The 27,699-nt window shown below is 47.0% G+C and overlaps 1 protein-coding gene across 4 annotated transcripts in view; it reads right to left on the reverse strand.

Moving 5' to 3' along the window:
• Positions 1 to 1,574: 1,574 nt before the first annotated feature.
• SFT2D1 (SFT2 domain containing 1) overlaps positions 1,575 to 27,699 on the reverse strand; it is a 775,689-nt gene continuing 749,564 nt past the window's right edge. For all 4 annotated transcript variants that reach the window (XM_040350714.1, XM_040350713.1, XM_040350710.1 and 1 more), the window contains one exon: positions 1,575 to 2,072. In XM_040350714.1, the coding sequence (XP_040206648.1) occupies positions 2,033 to 2,072 (40 nt within the window). In that variant the 3' untranslated portion in view covers positions 1,575 to 2,032. The remainder of the gene's footprint in view (positions 2,073 to 27,699) is intronic.

Below are 27,699 nucleotides of genomic sequence, written 5' to 3' on the forward strand. Positions count from 1 at the left end.
TTGAAAGATTGGTGTGGAAACTTTATTAGATCTATTAAAGGCTTTTACTAGAGGCAAATGTGAAAATATTTACCAGGTGCTATCTTGTTCCTCTGAAACTGGCATCTATTTATCCCTCCTCCTCACCTCTGTGCTTTAGAGCAGTGTTTCCCAACTCCAGTCCTCAAGGCACACCAACAGGTCATGTTTTCAGGCTTTCCATTATTTTGCACAGGTGATTTAATCAGTTTCACTGCCTTAGTAATTACCACAGCCGTTTCATCTGAGGGAAATCCTGAAAACATGACCTGTTGGTGTGCCTTGAGGACTGGAGTTGGGAAACACTGCTTTAGAGGATGCCAGGGGGTGGGCTCTATGATACACACATGGTGGGAATGTCCAAGGATACGTGGATACTGGAACAAGGTATTCCATATTATTAGACGGGTCACGGGTTGTAATTTACATCAGTCCCCGGCGATTGCTTTGCTGAATGGAGTTCATACCTCAGGTTCAATAGGTTACCAGAAATTGATATTATTTATCCTGACGGGTGATAGAATTACTATAGCAGCTGCCTGGAAGAAACCATTGGTTTCTATACCAAGTATGAAAAGAAAAGTCACATGGATAATGGAACAAGAAAAAATAATTGGCTCCATGATGGATAAACTTACCCAGTTCAATGAAATATGGGAGCCTTGGTTGAAATTTATGGGAATCTCATATACCTTGCGGATTTAGTATTAGCTTTCGCTTTGGACTGATGTGCACTTTTGGCAGGTAGGCTCTTTGTCCATCTTTTATCTCTTCTCCAACTCCTTTCTCTATCTTTCTTTCTTTTATTACACTGTCTTTTTTTTTCTCTATCATTATTTCTCTTTCTATCTTATTATTTTGTTTATGTTGTTTCTTTTTTATTTTTATATGAATAAGGAACACGTTTTGCATACATATATTGTTCTTTTCCTTTATTTTGACAAGAATAATATATATTCTTTATTATTCTTCCCATATGTTACATTTTATTTTAAAATGGTTTGATTGAACCTAATTCTAAGGTTTCTTAAACCCTCTTAGATATGTTATATAGAGGATGGTTTTGAAGTTGTCCTCTTGTTATCGGGTTATTCTTATTATTTATTAATGGGGAGGGGGGATGATAGGGGTTATTCTGCCTCTTGGGGCACAGAGTGATCCCATTAGGGGTGTCAGGGGGGGGGGTGGAGTTTAGCCTATCCTCCTTATAGATCTAAACAAACAATCTATTATATTTATTAAAAGTTCATGGGTATGGATTGGATTATACTGATTATAGTATCTCTGGAGGTGGGGGAGGACAATTGGGTTGGATTTTGTTTTCTTCAATATATTTAGTCTTTTTTGTTATTCACAATTTATTTTACGTTTTAATGGTACTCTGTTTCAATGTGGAATGGAAGGGCAGGAAATGAACTAAATGTACCATGTTGTTTTTGACTGTATGCCACACTGTAATAATTTCCATTGATGTTCATTACATTGTACTGATTTTTTTTCTGAAAATAAACTTAAACTTGAATGAAATGCAATAAAGGGTCTTTTTGTACACACTATGCTGATAAACGTTTATTTTCTTGTTTTTCTATTGAATTGCTTGGTCAGAAATTAACTCTATACTCCACTAATGTTGAAGCATCCCACTACACACAGAAGATTTTTATCTAGTATTTTGATTGGTTGCACAAAGTGATGTTTACATATGCTGGAACTTTCTTCAACAGTCGTTTAATATTTATATTGTTAATTTCTTACCTATTTTTTTTTAAAGCAGATTAATGAAAAGTTTGTTAAAACTAGTATAAGGTTTGAAAATGGTCAAAAACATTGTGGAGTAATACGTGAAATGTCCAGAACAGATGTAAGAGAATAGCTACAGCCAACATATCATGAACATGCATCCATTAATAAAAACAAAAAACAAAACAAAAAACAAAACAAAAAACTCTTGTTTACTGAAATATTAGATTTGTGCTTTGCACAAAAAGCGGTGTGAGAATGATCCGTCTTCAATTCAATTCAAACAGCTGGAAAAGCATTTAATGATGGCATCCCTTGGGGGAAGAGGGAGAAGAGAAGACATATTAGGCAAATACAATACCTTGTTAAATACTACTTTAGGTGTTCTTTATTTTGAATAAAAATAGCTTTGTCGCATGAAACCCCTCTATAAAACAATATTAGTGCCGAATTATGGCTACAGGGCGGTTCCTCTACAAATGGAAACCAGTGTGGTATTTTGTTAGCAGTTAAAATGTTCAAGGTTGACTATATTTTCGACCAAACAAATGTAAACACAGCCATTAAGCACCATTATAAAGAAACAGCAAAATTACGCGAAGCTGGTCGCCCAAAAGAAGCCCCGGCTCCTATTTGACCAAAAAGATTTGCACGACAATTAGTGCCCTTTCACACGTACGGACCGTATGTCCGAATTTTCATCCGTCCGTTGCGGATGAAAACGGGACATACATGGGTCCCTATGTGATTACGGGTGTCAGCAGATGACCATCCGCTGACACCCGTAATTTGTCCGCCTCCGCAAAGATCCGCATTTTCGGACGGAAGAAAACCCTATTTTTCTTCCGTCTGCCGGATCGGATCGGATGAACACGGACATACGGTCCGTGTTCATCCGATTCCCCATAGGGGAGAGCGGAGGAAAGACAGGGCGGTCCCTGCACAGTGTGTGGGGACCGCCCTGTCAGCTGCCAGCTCAGCGGGGATTTTACGGAGGATCCCCCCTGAGCTGTACGGACACATGGAGGCGGATCATTACTGATCCACCCCGTGTGAAAGGGCCCTAAACAGTAAAATTGCACCACATTTAGGTGGCATTAAAAATAAATGGCAAACAAACGTGCATTTTTCCACTGCTGGAGTGTGATTTGGAATTGTGGGCAGATGATCATTGATTCTGCCCAAGATCTCAAAATGCTACATTTGAACTAAGCCTAAATTGTAGGAGAGAATTTAAGAAAGGCTTACATAGTTAACCACCTAAAGTAATTAAAACATTATACAATGATTATTCATCTAAAATAACTGATTTTAGAGAAAAACTTTAAGATAAAAAAGATTAGTAATTGATGCTGTTCCCAAACCAAAACATACACCCCTCAAAGCATATATTAACACATAAAAAATAGTAAATCAATCAACTACATACAGTGATCCCCTGCTGATTTTTCACACTGACAAAGAAATGATCAGTCTTTAATTAAATTTATTGTTTTATCATTTTATTTTAACAGTGAGAGACAGAACAAAAATATTAGGGCTGGGGAAATTAAAGATTAATTCCTCGATTAATCTTTAATTTTTTGGATCAATCAAAATTCTTTTGATCAATCAAAATTCTTTTGATCAATCAAAATTCTTTTGATCAATCAAAATTCTTGACGTCACCGGACAGCCTGGACAGTGAGACTTACCCTGCTGGATGCGAGCAAACTGCACCCATTGGATTGAGGTACCTTTGCATCTGTGGAGCAGGAGGATGCATCAGGCTCCATCAGGGGAAGGGGGCAAAAATAACCATCGTTTTCCTGTCCTAAGCAGTTTTGTGCAGACAATTCTTTGTGTATCGGCAACATCTGTTCCGCGCAAAAGACTGTTCAGTTCTTCAGGGTATATTGTCAATAAAATGCGATCATGTCTGGCTAAAGTGATGCCTACTATAAAGTGACTGACAGTCAATATACAAAAAATTATAAATTGATTTGCAGTGCTGGTTTTTCACTCTCTCTCATGAAAGTAATTAAAAAAAGGCAGAAAGTCACCACGTAGGGAGAGGACAGCAATTAGAGACAACTAAGTGCATTTCAGTGCCTCAGCAGTGCCCAATAGTGCCACATCTGTGGTGGTTTTATTGTAAAAATTATATTAAAAGTGACCACAGGTCCAATACAGTATATCACACGAATTAAAAGTTCCTACAGAAAAATCTTCAGATCAGGATCAAGGTAGCGTGGTATAGTTGGACATAGACTCTGCCCTACTAGTTTCATTATGCATGACGTCATCAGGTGCATGGAGTCTATGCCAAAGCCCACACTTTTATTGGGTCCATGACAGAAAGAGCACAGCTGTTTGTGCAAGATATTTTTTTCAAAAATGGCCGCCATTATTTAGAAACAGATGGCCAAGCCTCATTATGAAAAAAGGGTTGGCTCTTAACCACCGCCTCATAGCCGTATTATGGCTACAGGGCGGTTCCTTAACTCTGGGAGGACATCCTTGAACGTCCCTCCCAGAGAATCGTTCCCGTGAGCCCCTCGGGCGATCACACGCGATCATCTGTGCTCGCCGGGTTCACGGGACCCGGAGCAACAAGGATCACGGCAAAGGGCCAATAACGGCACGATCACAAATGTAAACAAAGCAAACAAGGGGTCACTTTGAGTTCATCGCTCTCCTCACACCAATGCAGCGTGAGAGGAGAGCAATTAGAGACAACTGTAAGTGCCTCAGCAGTGCCCAATAGTGCCACATCTGTGCCCCACCAGTGATGCCTGTGCCCATCAGTGCTCATCTGCGCCACATCAGTGCCGCCTGTGCCCACCAGTGCCACCTTTGCCCATCAGTTCCACCTGTGCCACTGCAGTGCCACATCAGTGCCGCCTGTGCCCACCAGTGCCGCCTGTGTTCATCAGTGCAACCAGAGCAACACCAGTGCCACCTTTGCCCATCAGTTCCACCTGCACCACTGCAGGCCTCCTTTCCCAGTTGATGCCTCTTATGGAGAAACGCTGCGTTGGGTGGAGCTGAGATTTCAGACATTACACACACCTGACAGTCAGGCGTGAGCCAAGGCACTGACAGAGTGTGTTTGCTTGTTTGTTTCCTTGAATTTGTTTTCTAACTTTTTATGCCAAGTTACCTGCTCAGCAATAAAAGAGCAAGTTCTTTTCAACTACACCATGAAGCTTTTTTTCTCTTTTTTTGCAACATTACATTTATTGCTTACTGAGAAATCCCTCTATTGAGAGGTGAGTGGACATCCAGGGCTGCAGGATCCCGGTGATCAATCCTTAAGGGTGAAATCTTGGTGGAGAGGTTGGAGCCAGAGGATCCATTTGCTTTGTGATGAGCCCATTTTCATCTGAGTTGCGGTAAGCGGCCACCTTATACATATATAGGAAAAGTGTCAAGTATTTTGAAGATTTGTAATGGAATATCTGCAATCCAGCTGACAGAGCGGTGCATCCATCACAGACTTTATCTCCTAGCTTTTTTGCACTTTTTTTGTCACATTCATTCATTTGGACTATTTTTCCCCTTTTTTTTTGTATTGATTTATGTGATCATTCAGGATTATTTCACATGCAAGGTGTTGGTGGTTAACTATTTCACTTATAGTAAACACTGTGGTTAATTTTTTAATTATATTACACCAATCATTAATAGTCGCATAGTTATGCGACTTTAGGTTGCGCATTATACACATTTCTCTTTTGCACCACTGCAGTGCCACATGTGCCCACCAGTGCCGCCTGTGTGCTAATCAGTGACCCTAGAGCCACAGCAGTGCAACCAGAGCCACACCAGTGCCACCTTTGCCCATCAGTTCGACCTGCGCCACTGCAGTGCCACATCAGTGCCACCACAGTGTTCTGCAGTGCAGCCTCACCAGCCACCAGTATGGCAAAAAATATTTTACCACCGAGGAGGCCTACCTATGCATGACCAATGAGAGCAGTGGGGAGCTCTCAGTCCGATTCGGATTCAGCCTATGAACCCGTTACAAGCAGCGGGTCTGATATAGAATCAGAAGAGGAACGTGTGCCTGTTAAAAGAAGGCGTTCTGGCGTGGAGCAGCAGCAGCCTACTACTAGCAGCGCAGTGCCGTCCACCTTGAGAGCAGTGTCGTCCACCTCAAGAGCAGTGCCACTGCAACAAAGGCCAGGCACCAGTAGAATGTCCTCTTCGGCCCAAAGGGATAGGGGCCATGCCAGCCTTCCCTATGGCCTTCAAAACCCCCTGTGGCTTCCCCCTAATTCCGGAGCAACAAATATCCCCCCTTTCACCGCCCAGCCAGGTGTCCAGGTCAACACCGATGATTTTGCCATGCTTGATTTTTTTCATTTGATTTTTACCGAAAAATTACTATCATTCATTGTGGCCCAGTGCAACCTCTTTGCAAAGCAGTACATAATAAGCAACCCTGGTTCCAGTTATGCCCGTCCCTTTGAGTGGAGAGAACTAGCCATAAAGGAATTCAAAATATTCTTAGGCCTAACTTTCAATATGTTTATTTAAAAAAAAAAAAAATGTACTCCTATTGGTCTACCAAACCCATCCAACACATGCCAGTCTTCTAATCCTGTATGCCCAGATCAAGATACCTAATGATTATGCGGTTCCTCCACTATAATGATAACACCCAGTGCCCTCCCCGAAATGACCCAGCTTTTGACAAATTATTTAAAATTCGGCCACTCCTAAATTTTTTCTCAGAAAAATTCCCTCAGTTATATACCCCCGAACAGAATATCTCCGTGGATGAGTCCCTTGGAAAATTCTCAGGCAGGCTGGGCATCAAACAGTTGATCCCCAGCAAAAGGGCCCGATATGGGGTTAAAATGTAAAAACTTTGCGACCGAGCTATGGGGTACATCTACTCCTTCCTGGTGTACGAAGGTAAGCACTCCCAACTACATCCCCCCGAATGCCCAGAATACATCGAAACCAGCGGAAAAGTGGTCTGGGAGCTTATCTATCCACTCCTTGGAAAGGGATACCTCCTTTATGTGGATAATTTTTATACCAGCCTGCCCCACAATCTTCATAGAAAGGGCTTCCCGCAAAAACTTGTCAATGAAAATCTCCCCCCGTGAAACAGGACACAAACGTTAGAAGAGATGCCGGGTGTGCGCCAGAGGAGGAGTCAGAAGACACACCACAACCAATTGTCTTTCCTAACCAGGTCTCTGTATAAGTGTATGTTTCCGCCGTTACCATACTGCTCAACATTATTAGGGAAGTATGGTAAACTGAATTCTAATTTCCTGTCATTTTACTCCACACCCCTTATGCCACTGCACTGAACTGTACATACCTCTGCCTTCTCCGGAACCGACCCTGGACTGTTATATGACCACACTTTTGCCTAACGCTAAACTGTATCTACCTCTGCCTGCTCGAACTGACCCTGGACTGTTTGACCACGTTTTTTTGCCTGCCTCTTGGATTGATCTTTTGCCCTGCTATGCTAGTGGGAACACAGGGGTCTCACATATGTGAGGGGCTCCAGAATTGTTTTTCTGGGTGAAGAAAATTTATTTTTTAGTTTTCCTATTCTGGAGACTCGGAGGCTTCAAAGAGATTTGGGTGGGAGAAGCCTTTACCCCTGTCCCCATTCTTTCCTGGCCTACTACTTGAACCAGGTTCCTGCTTACTACCAGGACCAATATTTTGGCACTGCTGGCAATGTCTCTACTTGCACTGGCCCTGTACTGACTATGGAAAATATTCCTGCCTGCTGCCTGGACAATTCCATTCACTGTCGCTGACCACGTCCCTGCCTGCTGCCTGGATCAGGGCTCTCCTCCTGTGGACAATTGTACTACTAAAACCACAGGTAATTTATTTTTTACCCATTACTCAGCAGAATGTATTTTAGGGTGTAATTCTTGGTATGTACATGCTGTGTTAGAAATATGAAGGGCCTTCAAAAATGTGATAGACTGTAAGGAAATTGAATGTGTAATTTATGTCCCTAGAACACCTGATGGTGCTTCTTGGATGTTGGGCCTCTATGTGGCTAGGCTGTTAAAAAAGCTCACACGTGCTATCGCCATACTCAGGAGGAGCAGCAGAATATATTTTAGGGTGTAATTTTTGCCATGTACATGCTATGTGTTGGAAATATTCTATAAATGGACAACTTTGTGTAAAAAAAAATGCATTTTCATTTTTTTCCCCAAATTTTCCAAAAACATCTGGAAAAAAATGAACCGTTCAAAAGACTCATTATGACCCATAGATTATACGTTGGGGTGTTAGCTTTCCAAAATGGGCTCACTTTGTGGGCGTTTCCATTGTCCTGGTGCTCCAGGGCCTTCAAAAGTGTAATAGTTTTTTTTTTACCAAAGATATGTAGCAGTATAAATTTTTGGCCAAATTTATGAAGAAAAATTTCTTTTTTGCAATATTTTATAATAGAATGCATTTTTTTTTTACAACATTTTTGTTCTTTTTTCATTTATATCGAAAAAAATAAAAACCGCTCAAACACCACCAAAAGAAAGCGATGTGTGAAAAAAAGGACGAAAATTTCATATGGGTTACAGTGTTGCATGACTGAGTAATTGTCATTCAAAATGTGAGAGCACCGAAAGCTGAAAATTGGTCTGGTTATTAAGGGGGTTTAAGTGCCCAGTGGTCAAGTGGTTAAACAGGAAACCAAGCCTCATTTGTATTATAGAACAGCCATTCGTAATGTCAGATGGATAGCCAAGCCTCATTTCTAAATCGGCATGGCCGCGAGGATGGATAAAGGGACCTCGGTTTGAACCATAGAAAGAGACCAAGCCTCCTTTCCAAGCTGGCATGGCCACGTTTAAAAGGATAAAAAACCAAACCTCATTTCCAAAAGAGATCCTATGGCGTCACCCCAGGACTAAAATGGGCGGAGATGTACAGGATAGGGGCAAAACATCCTGCACTATGGGCCGGATTCAGAAAGCACTTACGCCGACGTATCTTCTGATACGCCGCGTAAGTGCACGGATGCGCTGTCGTATCTCTGCGCCTGATTCTTGAAATAAGATACGCCTGAATTTTGGCTCCATCCGACCGACGTAAGTCTCCTACGCCGTCATATCTTCGGAGCATATTTACACTGGCCGCAAGGGGCGCTTCCATTGTTTTACACGTCGAATATGTAAGTGAGCGAGATACGCCGATTCACGAACGTACTTACGCCCGGCGCAGTAATCTACGCCGTTTACGTAAGGCGTACGTCCGACGTAAAGTTAAGCCACATAAAGCAGGTGTAAGTGTTGTTAGGGTATGGACCAGGGAACAGCCGTCGTATTTTACGTCGTTTACATAAGTCGTACGTGAATGGGGCTGGGCATAGGTTACGTTCACGTCGTAGGCATTGAGCCGTCGTATCTTAGGGAGTATATGAGACGTGATTCTGAGCATGCGCGCGCATGCGCCGTTTGTTCGGCCCTTCATTTACATGGGGTCACGCTTAATTTTAATAGATCACGCCCACTACCTTTCTACTTTGAATTAGGCAGGCTTACGCTGGCCAATTTACGTTACACCGGCGCAACAAAGGGAGCAGGTGCTTTGTGAATACTGTTCTTGCCTCTCTATGTTACGTCGGCGTAGCGCATATGAGATGCGCTACGCCACTCTAAAGATGCGCCGATCTATGTGAATCCGGGCCTAAGTGTGTACATGACAGCAGTGAACAAAAGTGGACTAATTAAGGCAAACACAAACTGGAATAGCGTACCTGACCTAGGGCCAGAAAATAAAACCTATACCGTATTTATCGGCGTATACCGCACACTTTTTTCCCCTTAAAATAAGGGGAAAATCGTGGGTGCGCGATATACGCCGATACCCGCTTCCCGCGATGTGTTTGAACGCCGCCGCTGACATATACCGAGCGCAGTACACTCGGCTCCGCTCGCGGTCACGCCCTGTGCCGCCTCCTAGCCTTTATGCGAGAGGAGCCGAGCGTGCCTGAGTGTACTGCGCTCGGTATATGTCGGCGGCGGCATTGAAACACAGCGCGGGAAGCGGGGATCGGCTCAAAAACAGCGTGGGAGAAGCGGGGAGGACACCACCAAGGCCGCAGACGGACGCCGGGCAAGACACCGACGAGGGGCATTCAAACTAAGTATTTTCTTTTTTTCCCTGAAATTCCCCTTCTAGGTTGGGGGTGCGCGCTATACGCCGGTGCGCGCTATACAAGGACAAATACAGTATATGTAAAAAAGTTATATTAATAATTAAAAACAAGAACATTTTTTAAAATCTAAAGGACTGTCCTATTTCTGCAAAGGGCCAACACAGTAAATACTTTATTAAACAACAAATAGCGCTACATTCAGAATCCACAAAATGTATATTAACTTACACAAAAAAAAAAAAAAGATTAATTAAACGATGAAGACATCAAGGATTGTTAATAAATGCATTCATGTCCCAGTCTATGTTCATGTCAAATGGAGTATAAGACTTTAGTTCATAAACCCACCTAATCTCCATTTGAGAAACATCCCCTTTAATGGACCCTCCTCTCCAAGGCGTTGTGTATCTGTCTATTGCCATAAAGGAGGCTCTCTATTGTGGCACTGTGCAAAGTGTACGAGAACAAGTTTTCCTCCGTATAACCCCTCCCATACAAAAAGTACCTCAGTTTTTTCGCCAGTGTCTAAGAAGATTGGATGCAATGAGAATAAGTGCTTAAGGAAGCTCTACCATGGAGGCCCTTTTGGGCAAAAGAGCTATACTTCGGGTCGATCCAAGATGCTTAATTTATTAAGCCCCATTGGATGGTATCCGGGCCTCGCGCACGAGGTATCGCCTGTAATGTCTCTCTTCGGAGGACTGGGCTCTAGGGTCCAGCACTTTTTTCAAACGCTAAAAGTCCTGGCAGAGTCTTTTACATGGCCCAGGGAAGAGGCATCTTAAAGAAGTAGGAACCCATATCCCTGAAGGTTGGCACATAGTGATGCGAACTTCCGCAAATGTTCGCGAACGGGCGAACCGCCATAGACTTCAATGGGCAGGCACATTTTAAAACCCACAGGGACTCTTTCTGGCCACCATAGTGATGGAAAAGTTGTTTCAAGGGGACTAACACCTGGACTGTGGCATGCCGGAGGGGGATCCATGGCAAAACTCCCATGGAAGGGGCGTGGTCTGGAGCTGCATGTAGCAGGACGTGCAGAGTGAGAGCTCCGCCGGAGACCTATCCTTTCAATCGATCCTGGGGGAATTTCTTCCCCATTACAACTTGCCTGCAGTCCCCGGACGACCTACCTGCCGGTGTACACCCATGTCCCCCCCCCCCCAAGAGATCCGGGGCCCTGGCCAAACATGCTCACCTTCGCCAGGATGGGCACGATACGGACGGGGAAGATGGCGCCGACTCGCCACGTGCGGAGGAGCCCCAGACCTCGGGGAGACACAGCCAGAGATCTGGAGGCAATTGCCCTGTGCCAAACTACCCTCACGTCCAGAATCGAGGAGGTGAAGATCGATGTCTCCCTGATCCGCCAAGACATCCAGAAGCTCCGTGACCGGGTGTCTGAAACGGAGCACCGGGTCGACCAGGTGGAGGAAGGCCTACATCCCCTCCAGGTCACTACAGAACAGCTGCAGTACCAACTCAATGTCGTCCTCTCCAAACAAGACGATATGGAGAACCGTCTTAGGAGATGTAACCTCCGCTTTGTGGGCATCCCTGAACGATCGGAGGGCGCCGACCCCCCCACATTCCTTGAGAACCTACTGGTTAAGACCTTTGGACGAGAGGCCTTCTCCTCGACATTCGTCGTGGAACGTGCTCACCGCCTTGCCGCAAAACCTCCCCCAGCTGGAGCCCCGCCGCGGACCTTCATCGCAAAATTTCTCAACTACCGCGACCGCGATGCGATCCTCCGGCTCACCCGCGAGAAGGGCAACATCCCCATTGGCAACGTGCAGGTGGCGGTGTATCCGGACTTCTCAGCCGAGGTCCAGAAAAAGAGAGCACGCTTCACCGAGGCCAAGCGACAACTTCGCGCCCACCACCTTCCCTATGCGATGCTCTTTCCCGCGAGGCTTCGCGTGGTGTGCGAGGGCAAGGTCCAGTTCTTTGAGGACCCGCAAGCAGTCTTGACTTGGCTTGATCAGCATGGGGCCCCCGGCTGGGCTCCGGCCTAGTACCCGCCTCCCCTGTTGGCCTCCGCCGCGCAGCAACGAATGACCCCCGTCCCCTGGCTATCCTGCATCCCTGACACATCTCCGGAGCCGTAAGTCACCTGCTTTTGCACCAGAGTTTCCTTTGATCCCCGCCTTGCACAGACAGAGGGGCCTTGTCTCATCCTGAACCCGCGGAATCGAGTGATGCCCATCTCTCCTCCCCCCCCCTTGCTTAATTCCCTGGCTGTCCTCCCTCGTCTCTACTCCGCATCATGATCCGAACTGCAGATCCCGGCCGGGATCCCCGCCGTTTTGCTGACAGTGTTTGCTGATCCGTCAAACCCGTGGTCTCTTCCCCCGTGGACATCCTGCGCCCTTATGGCCCCCTGCAGAACCGTGAGTTGACCCCTGTGCAAGGACACCCCCTTTATTTGCATGCCCTCCATTGTGCCCAGGTGGAAGATACACCCCTGCTCCGGGGATGTTTGGCACTGTTGGTCCCCCTCCTCATGTTTGAACTCCCCCCTCTTCCCCCCTTGCCTGTGTTGGTCTCTGGCGGCTCACCTGTACTCACAACCAGAGTTTCTGGGTCACAACAACCCCCCCTGCTTAACTGTGCGCTTTTCAGCTTGGGCCCCCCCCCCCCCCGGCCCCACTAACGGTATGGCTCCCCGCCATATGTGCACACTGTCACCCACTTTAAGTTTCCCTGGCCAGCCTCTGCCCACCCATGTTTGGTGATCGGTAGTGTGATGGAGCTGCACCGCTGGTCCAGTGTTTATGCAGACTGTTCAGCTTCGGCTCACATGTACATATGTTCTGTGTTTTTTTTAATTTTCTTTACTTTATTTGACTCCATTTTGACATGTCTCCTGTGCCCAGGCCTTCCACGTGCTTTCTTGGTACTGGGAACAGCCTGGCTCTTTCATGCTATGATACACTATGTGCTGTATTGGTTCAGATGTTTTTACAGTATTACGCTGCCCGACTGATTATTACAAGCTTGTCATGGCTTCTCTTAAGATTTTAACGTGGAATGTTCAGGGCCTCGGAGGTAAGGTGAAGCGCACTGCCGTCCTTTCCCATCTCAAAACCCTCCGGCCCGATGTCCATCTTGGTCGAGACCCACCTAGCAGGCCAGACACAACTATGCCTTAAAAAGCCCTGGGTTGGTTGGCTCTACCAGGCTCCATACACTTCCAACTCCCGGGGGATTGCTATCCTCGTAGCCAAGTCGGTGCAGTTTTGCCTTCGTTCCCTGCAGTCGGACCCCCAGGGCAGATCATTGTTTTTGCATGCAACTGTGGGGGGCCTTGAGCTTCTCCTTCTTGCTTTCTACATCCCTCCCCCTTCCCAATTCACTATGCTTCAGGAGGGGGTGGCCTACATGGCCCGTCACCCCACAGTGCCGGCCATCTGGGCCGGCGATTTCAATATGGTGATCTCCCCGTCCCTTGACAGACTGAGTCCCACTGCTCCTTCCCTTCCAGCCCCTGACATTACCAGATTCGGAAAATTCCTTGCAGACTTCACTCTTACGGACACATGGCACCACATGCACAAGACGCAAACGCATTTTTCTTGCTTTACCCCCTCGCGCTCCGCCATGTCCTGCATTGACCTCATTCTCTCCACCCCCCCATCCTCCCCCTCCTCCTAGAGGCAGAAATTGGCACAAGGGTCCTCTCTGAGCACTCCCCATGCTGGATCAAGCTTCGGCTCATGGCTCCCCCCACCGCACGAATTTGGAAGCTGAACCCGTTCTGGCTTACTGTTCTGCCCGATCTAGACTCGATCCGGCTCGAATGGGACCATTTTTTCTGCACGAATACCAACTCCGCCTCATTTGGCTCCGTTTGGGAAGCCTTCAAATCGCATGCCCGCCTGATACTATCTACGCGCATTAATAGACATAAGGCCACCTCTAGGGCGCTGCTCCGCCAGGCGGAGGAGCGTCTTGATGCCCTTGAACACGACTTTCGGAGTGACCCATCAGCGGCTAACGCCGCCCGCGTCCGGGTGCAGACTAGACTTACAGATCAGCTACATTCTGAAAAAGCTAAGCTTCGTTGAGACCCTTGTCCCACGGCTTTGCCAGTTGTACAAACACATATTCGACACAGGCTCCCTCCCACCGTCCATGAGCGAGGCCCTGATTGTCCTTATACCCAAACCGGGTAAGGACCCCCTGTTCCCTGAATCCTATAGGCCCATCTCCCTCCTTCAGCTCGATATCAAAATTCTAGCCAAGATCCTAGCCCTGCGTCTCAACAAAGTTATCCTCAGCCTCGTACACCCGGATCAATCCGGGTTTATGCCAGGCAAGAACACGGCCTTTAACCTCAGGCGGTTGCACATGAACCTTCAGACGCACCACTCGGACACCGGGTCCAGGGTGGTCGTCAGTTTGGACGCGGCCAAAGCTTTCGACTCCGTCGAATGGGCATACCTGTGGGAATGCCTGTATAACTTCGGGTTTGGCCCCAATTTCGTTAAGTGGCTCCAACTCCTGTACCACTCCCCCTCGGCGCGCATCCAGGTCAACGGTCAAACTTCGGCCCCCTTTTCTCTCTCCCGCGGTACGCGACAGGGACGCCCTATTTCTCCCCTGCTATATGCATTGGCCGTAGAACCCCTTGCTATTGCCCTTAGAGCCCACACTGACATCAAAGGCCTCCGCTGCGGTCGGCTGACCGAGGTTGTCAGCCTCTATGCGGACGACATGCTCCTATACCTCGCAGACGCGGGGCCCTCGCTCCGGACGGCCCTCCAGGTTATCACGGAGTTCGGCTCATACTCTGGACTCCGGATAAACTGGTCTAAATCACAAATCCTCCCCCTGGACCTCGGTGCTCCCACCGCCGACCAGGCCTCCCTTCCCCTCGTTAGAGCTAGCACTATCAAATATTTAGGTGTCACGATCTCCAGGTCCCTCTCTGACTATGTCACCCTTAATGTTGAACCCCTATTTGCTCTGCTTAAACTCAAAACACAAGTTTGGTCCCGTCTCCCTCTTGGGGTGACGGGCCGCATCAACCTTATTAAGATGATCCTCCTCCCCAAACTGTTTTACGTTTTTTGGCAAGCCCCACTGTATCTCCCCCCACGCATCTTTAAGGCCATGGAAACTATCCTCAACTCCTTCATATGGGGCTCCTCCCGTCACAAGCTGTCCTGGCAGGTCCTGAAGTGCCCTGCCGAATTAGGCGGAGCTGCGCTCCCGGACCTCCTTCTCTATTACTTAGCTTCCCAGCTTTAACATTTCTTTCATTTCAATCGATCCGACAGAAATCGCTACTCCACTCTGGTCTGCTCACACGCCCCGGGCCCCTATTTCACCCCTTCCAACTTCTATTGCGAGCCCCATGTGCCCTTCCCCCCCGCATAGATGCAGCCGGACATATGCTCTTCCATCACTGCAAGGTCTGGCAGCTGGCCCTGCGCATCAGTGCAGCCCCCTCCCCTCACTCCTCTTTGGGACAATCCCCTCCTGCCTGAGCTTGCCTCTATTCCTGACCGCGGCCTGTGGATTAACAGGGGTATCATTTACCTGTCACAGGTGGTGGCCCGGGGTTCAGTCAAGTCATTTCAGTCCCTTAAAACTAAATTTACACTACCCAATCATATGTTTTTTCGATTCCTTCAACTTCGACACGCACTCAATACACAATTCGGTGGCCCCATACCGGCCCTTGAGATTCCCCTCCTTGTGGATATTGTATCGGGGTCAGACAGCCAAAAACTAATCTCCCAACTCTATGCATACCTCCTTCAGCCAGCTGCGGCTGCCATGGCCCACCGCCTGAAATCACGCTGGGAACCCGACCTGGGCACGTTGACCGACGAGAACTGGGGGGAGGCCCTCACTAACTGCAAGACAGTCTCTCCCAAGCTCTCTGACCGCCTCACCCATCTATTCATTCTTCACAGATCGTACCTGACCCCACACCGCCTTTCTAAGTTTCGACGAGACCACGACCCTAACTGCCCCAGCTGCGGCCACCCCGACGCGTCCTTCTTCCATCCACTCTGGACCTGCCCGCCCGTACAGGGATACTGGACCCAGGTGGTCCGGTTCCTCCACGATCGCATGGGCTCCCCCGTATCGCTCTGCCCACGTCAGTGTGTGCTGGGGCTCCTCTCGCTCCCCGAAAGCCAAAAGTACCTTAATACATTTCTGCAGGAAACATTATTCCTTGCTAGGATGCAGATCGCTAGGAGATGGATGAGAGGGGCACCACCCACCCTGCAACAGTGGATTAGGGCTGTCAACATTACCCTTCCCTACAAAAAAGTGATGTATTCCCGCAGGGGCTGCCCGAAGAAGTATAACAAAATTTGGGACAAGTGGCTGGAGGAGCCCTCCACATGGTCCTCTGGGAACTAGACGCTGCCCCCACTTGCTATCTGTCCTCTCCCCCTGCTCTCCTCCCTACCCCCCTACCCCTTTTGGTCCCCTTCAAAATGCAATGACTTCCCTCCGTCTGTACGCCTGGCGCTGCCGCGCCCTGGCCGTGTTGTGTCTCCTCCTCTGGTTTGAAACATCTATTCCCCATATCCCCTTATTTCAATGTGTATCAACTATGCATGTCCTCATGAATGTCGAATGGATAATATCTGCACCTGTAGTGCATGTTGCACTTCTGACCCGATTGTTTACCTATTTTTATCTTATGCTCAATAAAAGTCGTTTTAATAAAAAAAAAAAAAAAAAAAACTCCCATGGAAAATTACGTAGTTGTTGCAGAGTCCGTTTATAATCCATAAAGGGCATAAATCACCTAACATTCCTAAATTGTTTGGAATAACGTGCTTTAAAACATAAGGTATGATGTTGTATCGATCAGGTAGTGTAAGGGTTAGGGTTACAGACAGGGTTAGGGTTACAGACAGGTTTAAGGTACCAGATAGGGTTAGGGTTACAGTCTGTAACCCTAACCCTGTCTATAACCCTAACCCTGTCTATAACCCTAACCCTGTCTATAACCCTAACCCTGTCTGTAACCCTAACCCTATTTGTAACTAGGGTTGCCACCTCATCCCTTTAAAACAGAACACATAGTAATTACACAGGTTCTGTGGCTGATTAAGGTGGTAATCAAACTCACTTGCTGCCTTATCTGCATTAAATTAGCCCCAGAACCTGTGTAATTAATATGTGTTCTGTTTTAAAGGGATGAGGTGGCAACCCTATTTGTAACCCTAGCCCTGTCTGTAACCCTAACCCTATCTGTAACCCTAACCCTGTCTGTAACCCTAACTGTAACCCTAACCCTGTCTGTAAGTTACAGACAGGGTTAGGGTTACAGACAGGGTTAGGGTTACAGACAGGGTTAGGGTTCACAGTGACAGACCAAACGCTGACAGACCAAACTCCCCGTTTAACGCACCGCAAACAGTCCATTTGCACAACCGCAAACTCCCCATTTACACAAGGTTGGATACCAAGATAGCCATGTCCCGTTCCTTGTCCTCACTGACATCATTGAATGTCTCTTCCTCCACCCAGCCATGTACAACACCAAGGGTCCCTGAAAGGTGACAACAAGCCCCCTTGGACGCTTGCTGTGGTTGGTCTTCCACCTCCTCAAAGCCACCTTCCTCCTCTGACTCCTCTTCTTCGGACTCCTCTCTCTGCGTTGCCGCAGGTCCAGCAATTGACGACGTTAAGGCTGCTGATGGTGACCACAACTCTTCCTCTTCATGCTCATCTATGGCCTGATCCAGCACTCTTCGCAGGGCACGCTCCAGAAAAACACATATGGGATGAGGTCGATGATGTTGCCTTGGGTTTGACTGACCAGGTTTGTTACCTCTGCAAAAGGACGCATGAGCCTATAGCCATTGTGCATGAGCGTTCAGCAACGCGGCCAAAAAATACCCAGCTCCGCAGAGGCTGTGGTCTTTTTTTTTTAATAAAAAAAAAAGCTGTTCTTAACAGTCACCTCTGTTTTGTCCCCTATCAGGGACCGGTGTATCAAATAGATTTTAGGAACCGGGAGATGGAAAAAGATGCTTGGTCGGTCCTCTTACTTCCAAATTGGAATGTACTGTGCAATCCCAATATGGGTGGTATGTTAAGTAGTACTATTCATATCAGTTTAATTCCTTTTACGTCCCCTATCAGGGGACGTGTATGGAATAGAATTTAGACAACCGCAAAGAGTTGTCAATAGTTGACACACTCATGACATAAATTGTATTCCTCTAAGCGTCAATCTTGGTGTAGTGATGACTGTGCTCGTGCGCACGTTTGGGAGATTGCAGGTGATGGGGTTTTTTAAAAGCCTATGGTCATGCTGAGGTAGTTCAGTGACAGTTAAGTGACCCATAAAACAATGATTCTGCAGCGTGGGCCCATTGTTGGCCTAGTAGGCTTTAATGATCACCTTAGATAATCACAAGAAAAATGTATGTTTTTTCTATGCAAAATTATCCAGCGGATCGCTTTTGGGTCTGTTCACAATGAAGCAAGGACCTTATCATCTGGGGTGTGCCAACATTGCCATTGCCAACACACTCATAGAGGTGGTCGCTTCATTGTGATACGCAAGCCCCTTCACCACAACAAGGTAACGATCACGAAAGGGAATTGACACATGTATGTGCTTTTTTTTTGTTTTTGCAGCCACAGTGCAGCACCAGAGGCCAGAAAAATTAGGCATGTACACATGCCTGAAAAAACAGGTATTGTTGCAGCCGCTGTAGTAGCGGCCAGAAAAATGTATGTTTTCCAGGCAGAAAGTGAACTAAAACAGTGGCTTGAACCCTAGTTGGTGGCGGATAAGTCACGCATGTCATCCGGCATGCAGAGATAAAATACAGCAGCGTGTGGACCATTTTTAGCCCAAGGCAGCTCATCACATCAGGCCTTTAATCAAATGTATCGCCCACTGTCAGTCCCTTCGGGATCCATGCCTCATTTATCTTAATAAAGGTGAGGTAATCTAGACTTTTTTGACCTAGGCGACTTCTCTTCTCAGTGACTATACCTCCTGCTGCACTAAAGGTTCTTTCTGAAAGGACACTTGAAGCAGGGCAGGACAGAAGTTCTATCGCAAATTGGGATAGCTCAGGCCACAGGTCAAGCCTGCACACCCAGTAGTCAAGGGGTTCATCGCTCCTCAAGAGTGTCGATATCTGCAGTTACGGCGAGGTAGTCTGCTACCTGTCGGTCGAGTCGTTCTCTGAGGGTGGACCCCGAAGGACTGTGGCGATGCGTAGGACTTAAAAAGCTCTGCATGTCCTCCATCATCAACACATCTGTAAAGCGTCCTGTCCTTGCCGTTGTGGTCGTGGTAGGAGGATTACTTTCACCTCTTCCACTGTTAGATTCCCGTTGTGCTGTGACATCACCCTTGTACACTGTTGAAAGCATATTTTTTAATTTATTTTGGAACTGCTGCATTCTTTCTGACTTCCGGTATTTTTGTAACATTTCAGGCACTTTCTGCTTATACCGGGGGTCTAGTAGCATGGTCACCCAGTACAGGTCGTTCTCCTTCAGCCTTTTTATACAAGGGTCCCTCAACAGGCACGACAGCATGAAAGACCCCATTTGCACAAGGTTGGATGCCGAGCTACTCATGTCCCGTTCCTCGTCCTCACTGATTTCACTGAAGGTCAGTTCTTCTCCCAAGCCACGCACAACACCACGGGTACCAGATAGGTGACAACGAGCACCATGGGATACCTGCTGTGGTTGGTCTTCCTCCTCCTCCTCAAAGCCACATTCCTCCTCTGACTCCTCTTTCAGCGTTGCTGCAGGTCCAGCAAGCAATGCTGATAAGGCGGTTTCTGGTGGTGATGGTGACCACAACTCTTCCTCTTCACACTCATCTACAGACCTGATCCAGCACTCTTCGCAGGGCACGTTCCAGGAAGAAAAAAAATGGTATGATGTCGCTGATGGTGCCTTCAGTGCGACTGACTAGGTTTGTCACCTCCTCAAAAGGACGCATGAGCCTACAGGCATTGCACATGAGCGTCAAGTAACGTGGCAAAAAAAATCCCAGCTGCGCAGAGGATGTCCTAGCACCCCGGTCATACAAATACTCGTTGACGGCTTTTTCTTGTTGAAGCAGGCGGTCGAACAATAGGAGTGTTGAATTCCAACGTGTCGGGCTGTCGCAAATCAAGCGCCTCACTGGCATGTCGTTTCGCCGCTGGATAGCTGAAAAGTGCACCATGGCCGTGTAGGAACGCCTGAAATGGCCACACACCTTCATGGCCTGCTTGAGGACGTCCTGTAAGTCTGGGTACTTATGCACAAAGCGTTGTACAATCAGATTCAACACATGTGCCATGCGCGGCACATGTGTCAACTTGCCCAAATTCAATGCCGCCAACAAATTGCTTCCGTTGTCACACACCACTTTGCCGATCTCCAGTTGGTGCGGAGTCAGCCACTGATCCACCTGTGCGTTCAGGGCGGACAAGAGTGCTGTTCTGGTGTGACTCTCTGCTTTCAGGCAAGTCAACCCCAAGATTGCGTGACACTGTCGTATCCGGCATGTGGAGTAGGAGGAGTAGAGGAGGTGGCAGCAGACCTGCCTGCAAGTCGTGGCGGTGTCACCACCAACTCCTCTGCAGAGCCACGCATTACATGCTTGGCAGCCGTCAAAGGTTTACCCAATGCGCAGTGTAGGTGATATACCTGCCATGACCGTGCTTTGCAGACCAGGTATCAGTGGTCAGATGGACCCTTGCCCCAACACTGTGTGCCAGGGATGCCATGACTTCCTTTTGAACAATAGAGTACAGGTTGGGGATTGCCTTGACTTCCTTTTGAACAATAGAGTACAGGTTGAAAGAAATTTCGGCCGAGTACGTTCCACTGCGGTGTCCCAATAGCTACAAATTTTTTTAAGGCCTCAGACTCCACCAGCTTGTATGGTAAAAGCTGGCGGGCTAAGAGTTCCGACAAGCCAGCTGTCAGACGCCGGGCAAGGGGGTGACTCTGACATTGGCTTCTTACACTCAAACATGTTTTTGACAGACATCTGACTGTTGGCAGATGAGCAGGAACTGCTCAAGGCGAGAAAGGAAGTGGCGGATGGTTGAGAGGGGGCAAGGAGGACAGCAGTGGTTGACATGGCTGAAGATGCTGGACCAGGAGGAGGATGGTGGCTTTGAGCTTGTGTGCTGCTTGTACTCGTCATCATGTGTTGATCCCATAGGCGTTTGTGATGTGCAATCATGTGCCTTCACAAAGCAGTTGTACCTAGGTGGGTGTTGGATTTCCCACGACTCAGTTTCTTTTGGTACAGGTTGCAAATGGCATCGCTGTTATCAGAGGCAGACACAAAAAAAATACCACACTGCTGAGCTTTGCAACGACGGCATTCTGGTGGTGGCAACAGCATGTGTTGATTGACATGCTGTCTGGCTGACCCCGGGTGCCAATACATGCTGTCTGACTGTGCCACTAGCTCCTTGCGACGACCTCCCCCTGCTTTCAACTCGTCTCCTCCTCTCTGTCTCCCAATCTGAACTTTCCGCCTGTTCTTCTTCTCTTCGAGCGGGCACCCACGTGACATCCACGGACACATCGTCATCATCAACCGCTTCACTTGTATCTGGCAACTCAGCAAAGGAAGCAGCAGCAGGTACAACATCATCACACCATACGTCCATGTGTGTAATGCTGCCTGACTGAGACATATCCCTTTTATCTACATCCTCTGGCAATAATGGTTGCGCATCAATCATTTCTCCCAACTGATGTGTAAATAACTCCTCTGACAGATAAAGTGAAGCAGCTGTGGTACTAGTGTTGATGGTGGCGGCAGGTGGGAGATTGATAACTTGAGAGGTGCCCGAAGCTGAGCTGGAGGAGGATGGTGCGTCAAGGTTCCGAGCGGAAGTTGTAGAAGATTGGGTGTCCTGTGTTAGCCAGTCAACTATGTCCTCAGAACTTTTCGAGTTCAGGGTACGTGGCCTCTGAACACTGGGCATTATTCTAGGGCCAAAGGGAATCACAGCACCACGACGGCGCCTGCGGGGTGGCCTGCCTTTTTGATTCGTTTAGTTGTACTATGCGTGCAAGCTACTGTGACACCAGATATGAGTGGCACTGTGCACTGGCAGAAGTTGGCAGAGTAGACGCTGTAGGCCTGACACACACGCCTGCAGACAACCAATTGCTATTCTATTGCAGTCAAAATAGTTTTTTTTTTAATTTAATCTACTGTGCCACCAGATATGCGAGTGGTGGCACTGGGCAAGTGGGCACAGTATACGCTGTGAGCCTGACACACGCTGGCAGACAACTGACTACTATTCTCTATTGCAGTCAAAAATGTTTTTTTTTTTATGTTATCCACTGTGCCACTAGATATATGAGTGGTGGGTGGCACTGGGCACAGTATACGCTGTGAGCCTGACACACGCTGGCAGACAACTGACTACTATTCTCTATTGCAGTCAAAATTGTGTTTTTTTTTTTAAATGTTATCTACTGTGCCACCAGATATAGGAGTGGTGGCACTGGGCACAGTATACGCTGTGAGCCTGAGACACACACGCTGCCTGGCAGGCAACTGCAATTAGATTACAGAGAAAAAAAAAAAAGCAGACTGATATACTAGCCCTAAAAAGGGCTTTTTGGGGTGCTGTCAGGACGCTGTCCTAACAGCACAGATCAGATGAGTCTTTCAGGACTGGAGTGGACACTGAAAACACTGGCCTAGCTATAGATTTCCCTATTAAAACAGTAGCAGCTACACTGTCCCTCCTCTCACTAAGACTGCAGCTTTCAAATGAATCTAAAATACAGTGAGGAAAATAAGTATTTGAACACCCTGCTATTTTGCAAGTTCTCCAACTTGGAAATCATGGAGGGGTCTGAAATTGTCATCGTAGGTGCATGTCCACTGTGAGAGACATAATCAAAAAAAAAATCCAGAAATCACAATTTATGATTTTTTAACTATTTATTTGTATGATACAGCTGCACATAAGTATTTGAACACCTGTCTATCAGCTAGAATTCTGACCCTCAAAGACCTGTTAGTCTGCCTTTAAAATGTCCACCTCCACTCCATTTATTATCCTAAATTAGATGCACCTGTTTGAGGTCATTAGCTGCATAAAGACACCTGTCCACCCCATACAATCAGTAAGAATCGAACTACTAACATGGCCAAGACCAAAGAGCTGTCCAAAGACACTAGAGACAAAATTGTACACCTCCACAAGGCTGGAAAAGGGCTACGGGGAAATTGCCAAGCAGCTTGGTGAAAAAAGGTCCACTGTTGGAGCAATCATTAGAAAATGGAAGAAGCTAAACATGACTGTCAATCTCCCTCGGACTGGGGCTCCATGCAAAATCTCACCTCGTGGGGTCTCAATGATCCTAAGAAAGGTGAGAAATCAGCCCAGGACTACACGGGAGGAGCTGGTCAATGACCTGAAAAGAGCTGGGACCATCGTTTTCAAGGTTACTGTTGGTAATACACTAAGACGTCATGGTTTGAAATCATGCATGGCACGGAAGGTTCCCCTGCTTAAACCAGCACATGTCAAGGCCCGTCTTAAGTTTGCCAATGACCATTTGGATGATCCAGAGGAGTCATGGGAGAAAGTCATGTGGTCAGATGAGACCAAAATAGAACTTTTTGGTCATAATTCCACTAACCGTGTTTGGAGGAAGAATGATGAGTACCATCCCAAGAACACCACCCCTACTGTGAAGCATGGGGGTGGTAGCATCATGCTTTGGGGGTGTTTTTCTGCACATGGGACAGGGCGACTGCACTGTATTAAGGAGAGGATGACCGGGGCCATGTATTGCGAGATTTTGGGCAACAACCTCCTTCCCTCAGTTAGAGCTTTGAAGATGGGTCGAGGCTGGGTCTTCCAACATGACAATGACCCGAAGCACACAGCCAGGATAACCAAGGAGTGGCTCTGTAAGAAGCATATCAAGGTTCTGGCGTGGCCTAGCCAGTCTCCAGACCTTAAACCCAATAGAGAATCTTTGGAGGGAGCTCAAACTCTGTGTTTCTCTGCGACAGCCCAGAAACCTGACTGATCTAGAGAAGATCTGTGTGGAGGAGTGGGCCAAAATCCCTCCTCCAGTGTTTGCAAACCGAGTGAAAAACTACAAGAAACGTTTGACCTCTAATTGCAAACAAAGGCTAATGTACCAAATATTAACATTGTTTTTCTCAGGTGTTCAAATACTCATTTGCAGCTGTATCACACAAATAAATAGTTAAAAAAAATCATACATTGTGATTTCTGGATTTTTTTTTGGATTATGTCTCTCACAGTGGACATGCACCTACGATAACAATTTCAGACCCCTCCTTTATTTCCAAGTGAGAGAACTTGCAAAATAGCAGGGTGTTCAAATACTTATTTTCATCACTGTAGATGCTGTCCAGGAGGTGGGAGGGTCTGGGAGGGAGGGTATGCTGCTCATTGGCTGGAATGTGTCTGCTGACTGAGGTACAGGGTCAAAGTTTGCTCAATGATGACGAATAGGGGCGGATCGAACATCGCATATGTTCGCCCGCGGTGGCGAACGCGAACAAGCGATGTTCGCCAGGAACTATTCGCCGGCGAACAGTTCTGTACATCACTATTGGCACACAATACTCGCAGTGATGGGTGAAGATTTTTTTTTTAGCTGGTGGATAAGGTAAGCAGAAAAAAAAATTAAGATTTTACTTAAACATTTTTCTTGTAAAGTAGGTGTCTTTTCTAAATGCCGCCACTGGGGGGAGTAAAGAGTTGTAAACTCACCACGTGTGTTATATCAGCTAAGCTACATTGCCCTGCTGCAAAGCCTGGCTTCAGCGTCTCCTCTCCTCCCCCTCTCAGAACACCTCAGGTGTCACAGAGGTTAGTAATGGGGAACAAACTACACAGGTTGAAACAGCCATTACTATGCTAAGGGCTTCTACCTAACGGCTCGAAGAGAAAAAACGTACCTATACAATCACCACCATTGCCTGGTCGATCGGATTGGGGGCGCGTGCACGCAAATGGCGCCAATTCAAACGCCATGAAGAAAATTCAGATGCCAGCAGGCTTTCTCCGTGAATGGATACAGCAGCACTACAAGGGACACATGAGACTCCATGTGGTTGGGGTGGTACACACCAAGAAAGACACTCACTTGGGCATTGAAACTGTGTTTGAAGTTGCATACGTTATGTAGATTGCTAAACTAAGCACAGTAGTATATGCTCTGAGGCACCTCGGCTTTGTTTAACCACTTAAGGACCGCCTCCTGCAGATATACGTCGGCAGAATGGCACGGCTGGGCACAAGCACGTACCTGTATGTCCTCTAAGTGCCCAGCCGTGGGTCGCGGGCGCGCGCCCGCGCCCCAGTCCGAAGCTCTGTGACCAATCGCGATCGGTCCCCGGAGCTGAAGAACGGGGAGAGCTGTGTGTAAACACAGCTTCCCCGTTCTTCACTGTGGCGCTGTCATTGATCGTGTGTTCCCTAATATAGGGAAACACGATCAATGACGTCACACGTCCAGCCCCACCCCCCTACAGTTAGAAACACAGATGAGGTCACACTTAACCCCTTCAGCGCCCCCTAGTGGTTAACTCCCAAACTACAATTGTCATTTTCACAGTAAACAATGCATTTTTAATGCATTTTTTGCTGTGAAAATGACAATGGTCTCAAAAATGTGTCAAAATTGTCCGATGTGTCCGCCATAATGTCGCAGTCACGAAAAAAAAACGCTGATCGCCGCCATTGGTAGTAAAAAAAATAATTAATAAAAATGCAATAAAACTATCCCCTATTTTGTAAACGCTATACATTTTGCGCAAACCAATCGATAAACGCTTATTGAGATTTTTTTTACCTTTTTTACCAAAAAATAGGTAGAAGAATACGTATCGGCCTAAACTGAGGATTTTTTTTTATATTTTATATGTTTTTGGGGGATATTTTTGTTTATAGCGCAAAAAATAAAAACCGCAGAGGTGATCAAATACCACCAAAAGAAAGCTCTATTTGTGGGAAAAAAAGGACGCCAATTTTGTTTGGGAGCCACGTCGCATGACCGCGCAATTGTCAGTTAAAGCGACGCACTGCCGAATCGGAAAAACTGGTATGGTCCTATACCTGCCTAAAGGTCCGGGTATTAAGTGGTTAAACAGTATGTTTAAATAAAAAAGGGCATCGCCACTTGAGACAGAAGGCTCTAGCAATACTGGCTCAGTACTTTCCTCATCGGTTTTAGCTGACGCACCTGTACAGGATGAGCAATTGCCGATATCAGAAATAGCGGCCTCCCCGGTGAGCTCTGGGCCTACATATGTCACTGAAGACACTTTGGCAGTAGCCCTAGACGATTTATAAAGTAGAATCGCATATATTTATCGCTAAATTCACAAAAGACGACAAATAGAGAGACAGATCTCCTTCTGTGGTGCTGTGGCTTGCATCTGTAATCCCAGCTACTTGGGAGGCTGATGCTGTTGGATTGCTTGAGTCCAGGAGTTCTGGTCTACCCTGTGCTATGTTGAATAGGTGTCCATGCTAAGACTGGTATCAACATGGTGGCTCTAGGGGAGCCTGGCACCTGCAGAGGATGAGGAGTCGGATGGATCAGGGAGATGAGAGGAGCTTTCTCTGCGTCCCAGATTCTGAAATCGCAGGTGCAATGCAATGCTGAAATAGTGCCTTCTGCATTTAAGTTACCCTCCTTGGAGTTAACTGAATCGCCTGTCTCCTCGCTGGGTTCATTAAAATCCCAGCAAGGTGCAGGCTCTTTCCGGTTCACCTGTTACTAGAAGAGCTAATGTACGCAGACAAGCATTTCTAACCTCCTAAGAAGTTTGATATTCTTTTTCCTGGAGAAGTTTTCCAAGAAATGGAGCCTGCCTTTGGTAGATGCAGCTATTTCTTGTAGAAATAAAAACCTGACCTGCCCAGTGGATAATGCACAAGTGTGTAAAGATCCATCGGAAAAGAAATTTGAATATTTAAAAAAAAAAAATCCTCTTTACTTTTGGCAGGTTCAGTTACCCAACCTGCTGTAGCAGCAGTCGGTATGTGCCATGAGAGATTCTGCTCGGCAAGCATCGCGCCTGCTGGTGCATATAAGCAGAGTTCTTTGGTTAAAGCATTGGCCAGCAGAAGCTCCATGCAAAAAAACTTCTGGCCAGTTTCCCCTTCCATGGCCAATGACCTGGGGATGACCTGAAAAAGTATCCAGAAGATATCAAGTGGCAAGACCACTTTTTTACCTGAGAAAAAGAAAAACAAACAATCAACCTTGTTTTAAACGTTCTTTTTCCCCTGTTCCGGGTAAACCTGCCTCCAGCCAGTGGCGACGGCCTTTTCAGCCAGTCACAAAGCCCAAAGGAAATCAGGCTCAAGAAGCCGTGGGGTTCAAAAGCTATCAAGCAAAGACCCCAAAGCCCCTCTGTGAAGGGGCTCGGCCGATTGGGGGGACGGCTTTGTCAGTTTTCAGCGGCATGGCAGAGGTACAAACTGGAATTTTGAGAGATCCTATCTTCTTGGTTCTCTGAAGTTCAGGACTCTCCAAAAATACCCCAAGAAAAAAAAAAAAAGGAGGATCCTTCTTTAAGGGTTTGGATCACTTGCTGTCTTGAGGGGTAGTTACAGAAGTACCCCTAAAAAAGAGCAAGGTTCAGCATTTTATATAAACCTCTTTGTGATCCCAAAACCAAATTTAGACGCCAGACCCATCCCGGATCTAAGATCTCTAAAACGATTTCTGAACATTCGCCATTTTCGAATGGAAACGAGTCGATCCGTTGTCGCCACCCTACAAGGGGTGGTCCATAGACAGCTAGGACACATATT

Source organism: Rana temporaria, chromosome 4 (genome assembly GCF_905171775.1).
Source record: "Rana temporaria chromosome 4, aRanTem1.1, whole genome shotgun sequence".
Classification (NCBI taxonomy): domain Eukaryota; kingdom Metazoa; phylum Chordata; class Amphibia; order Anura; family Ranidae; genus Rana; species Rana temporaria.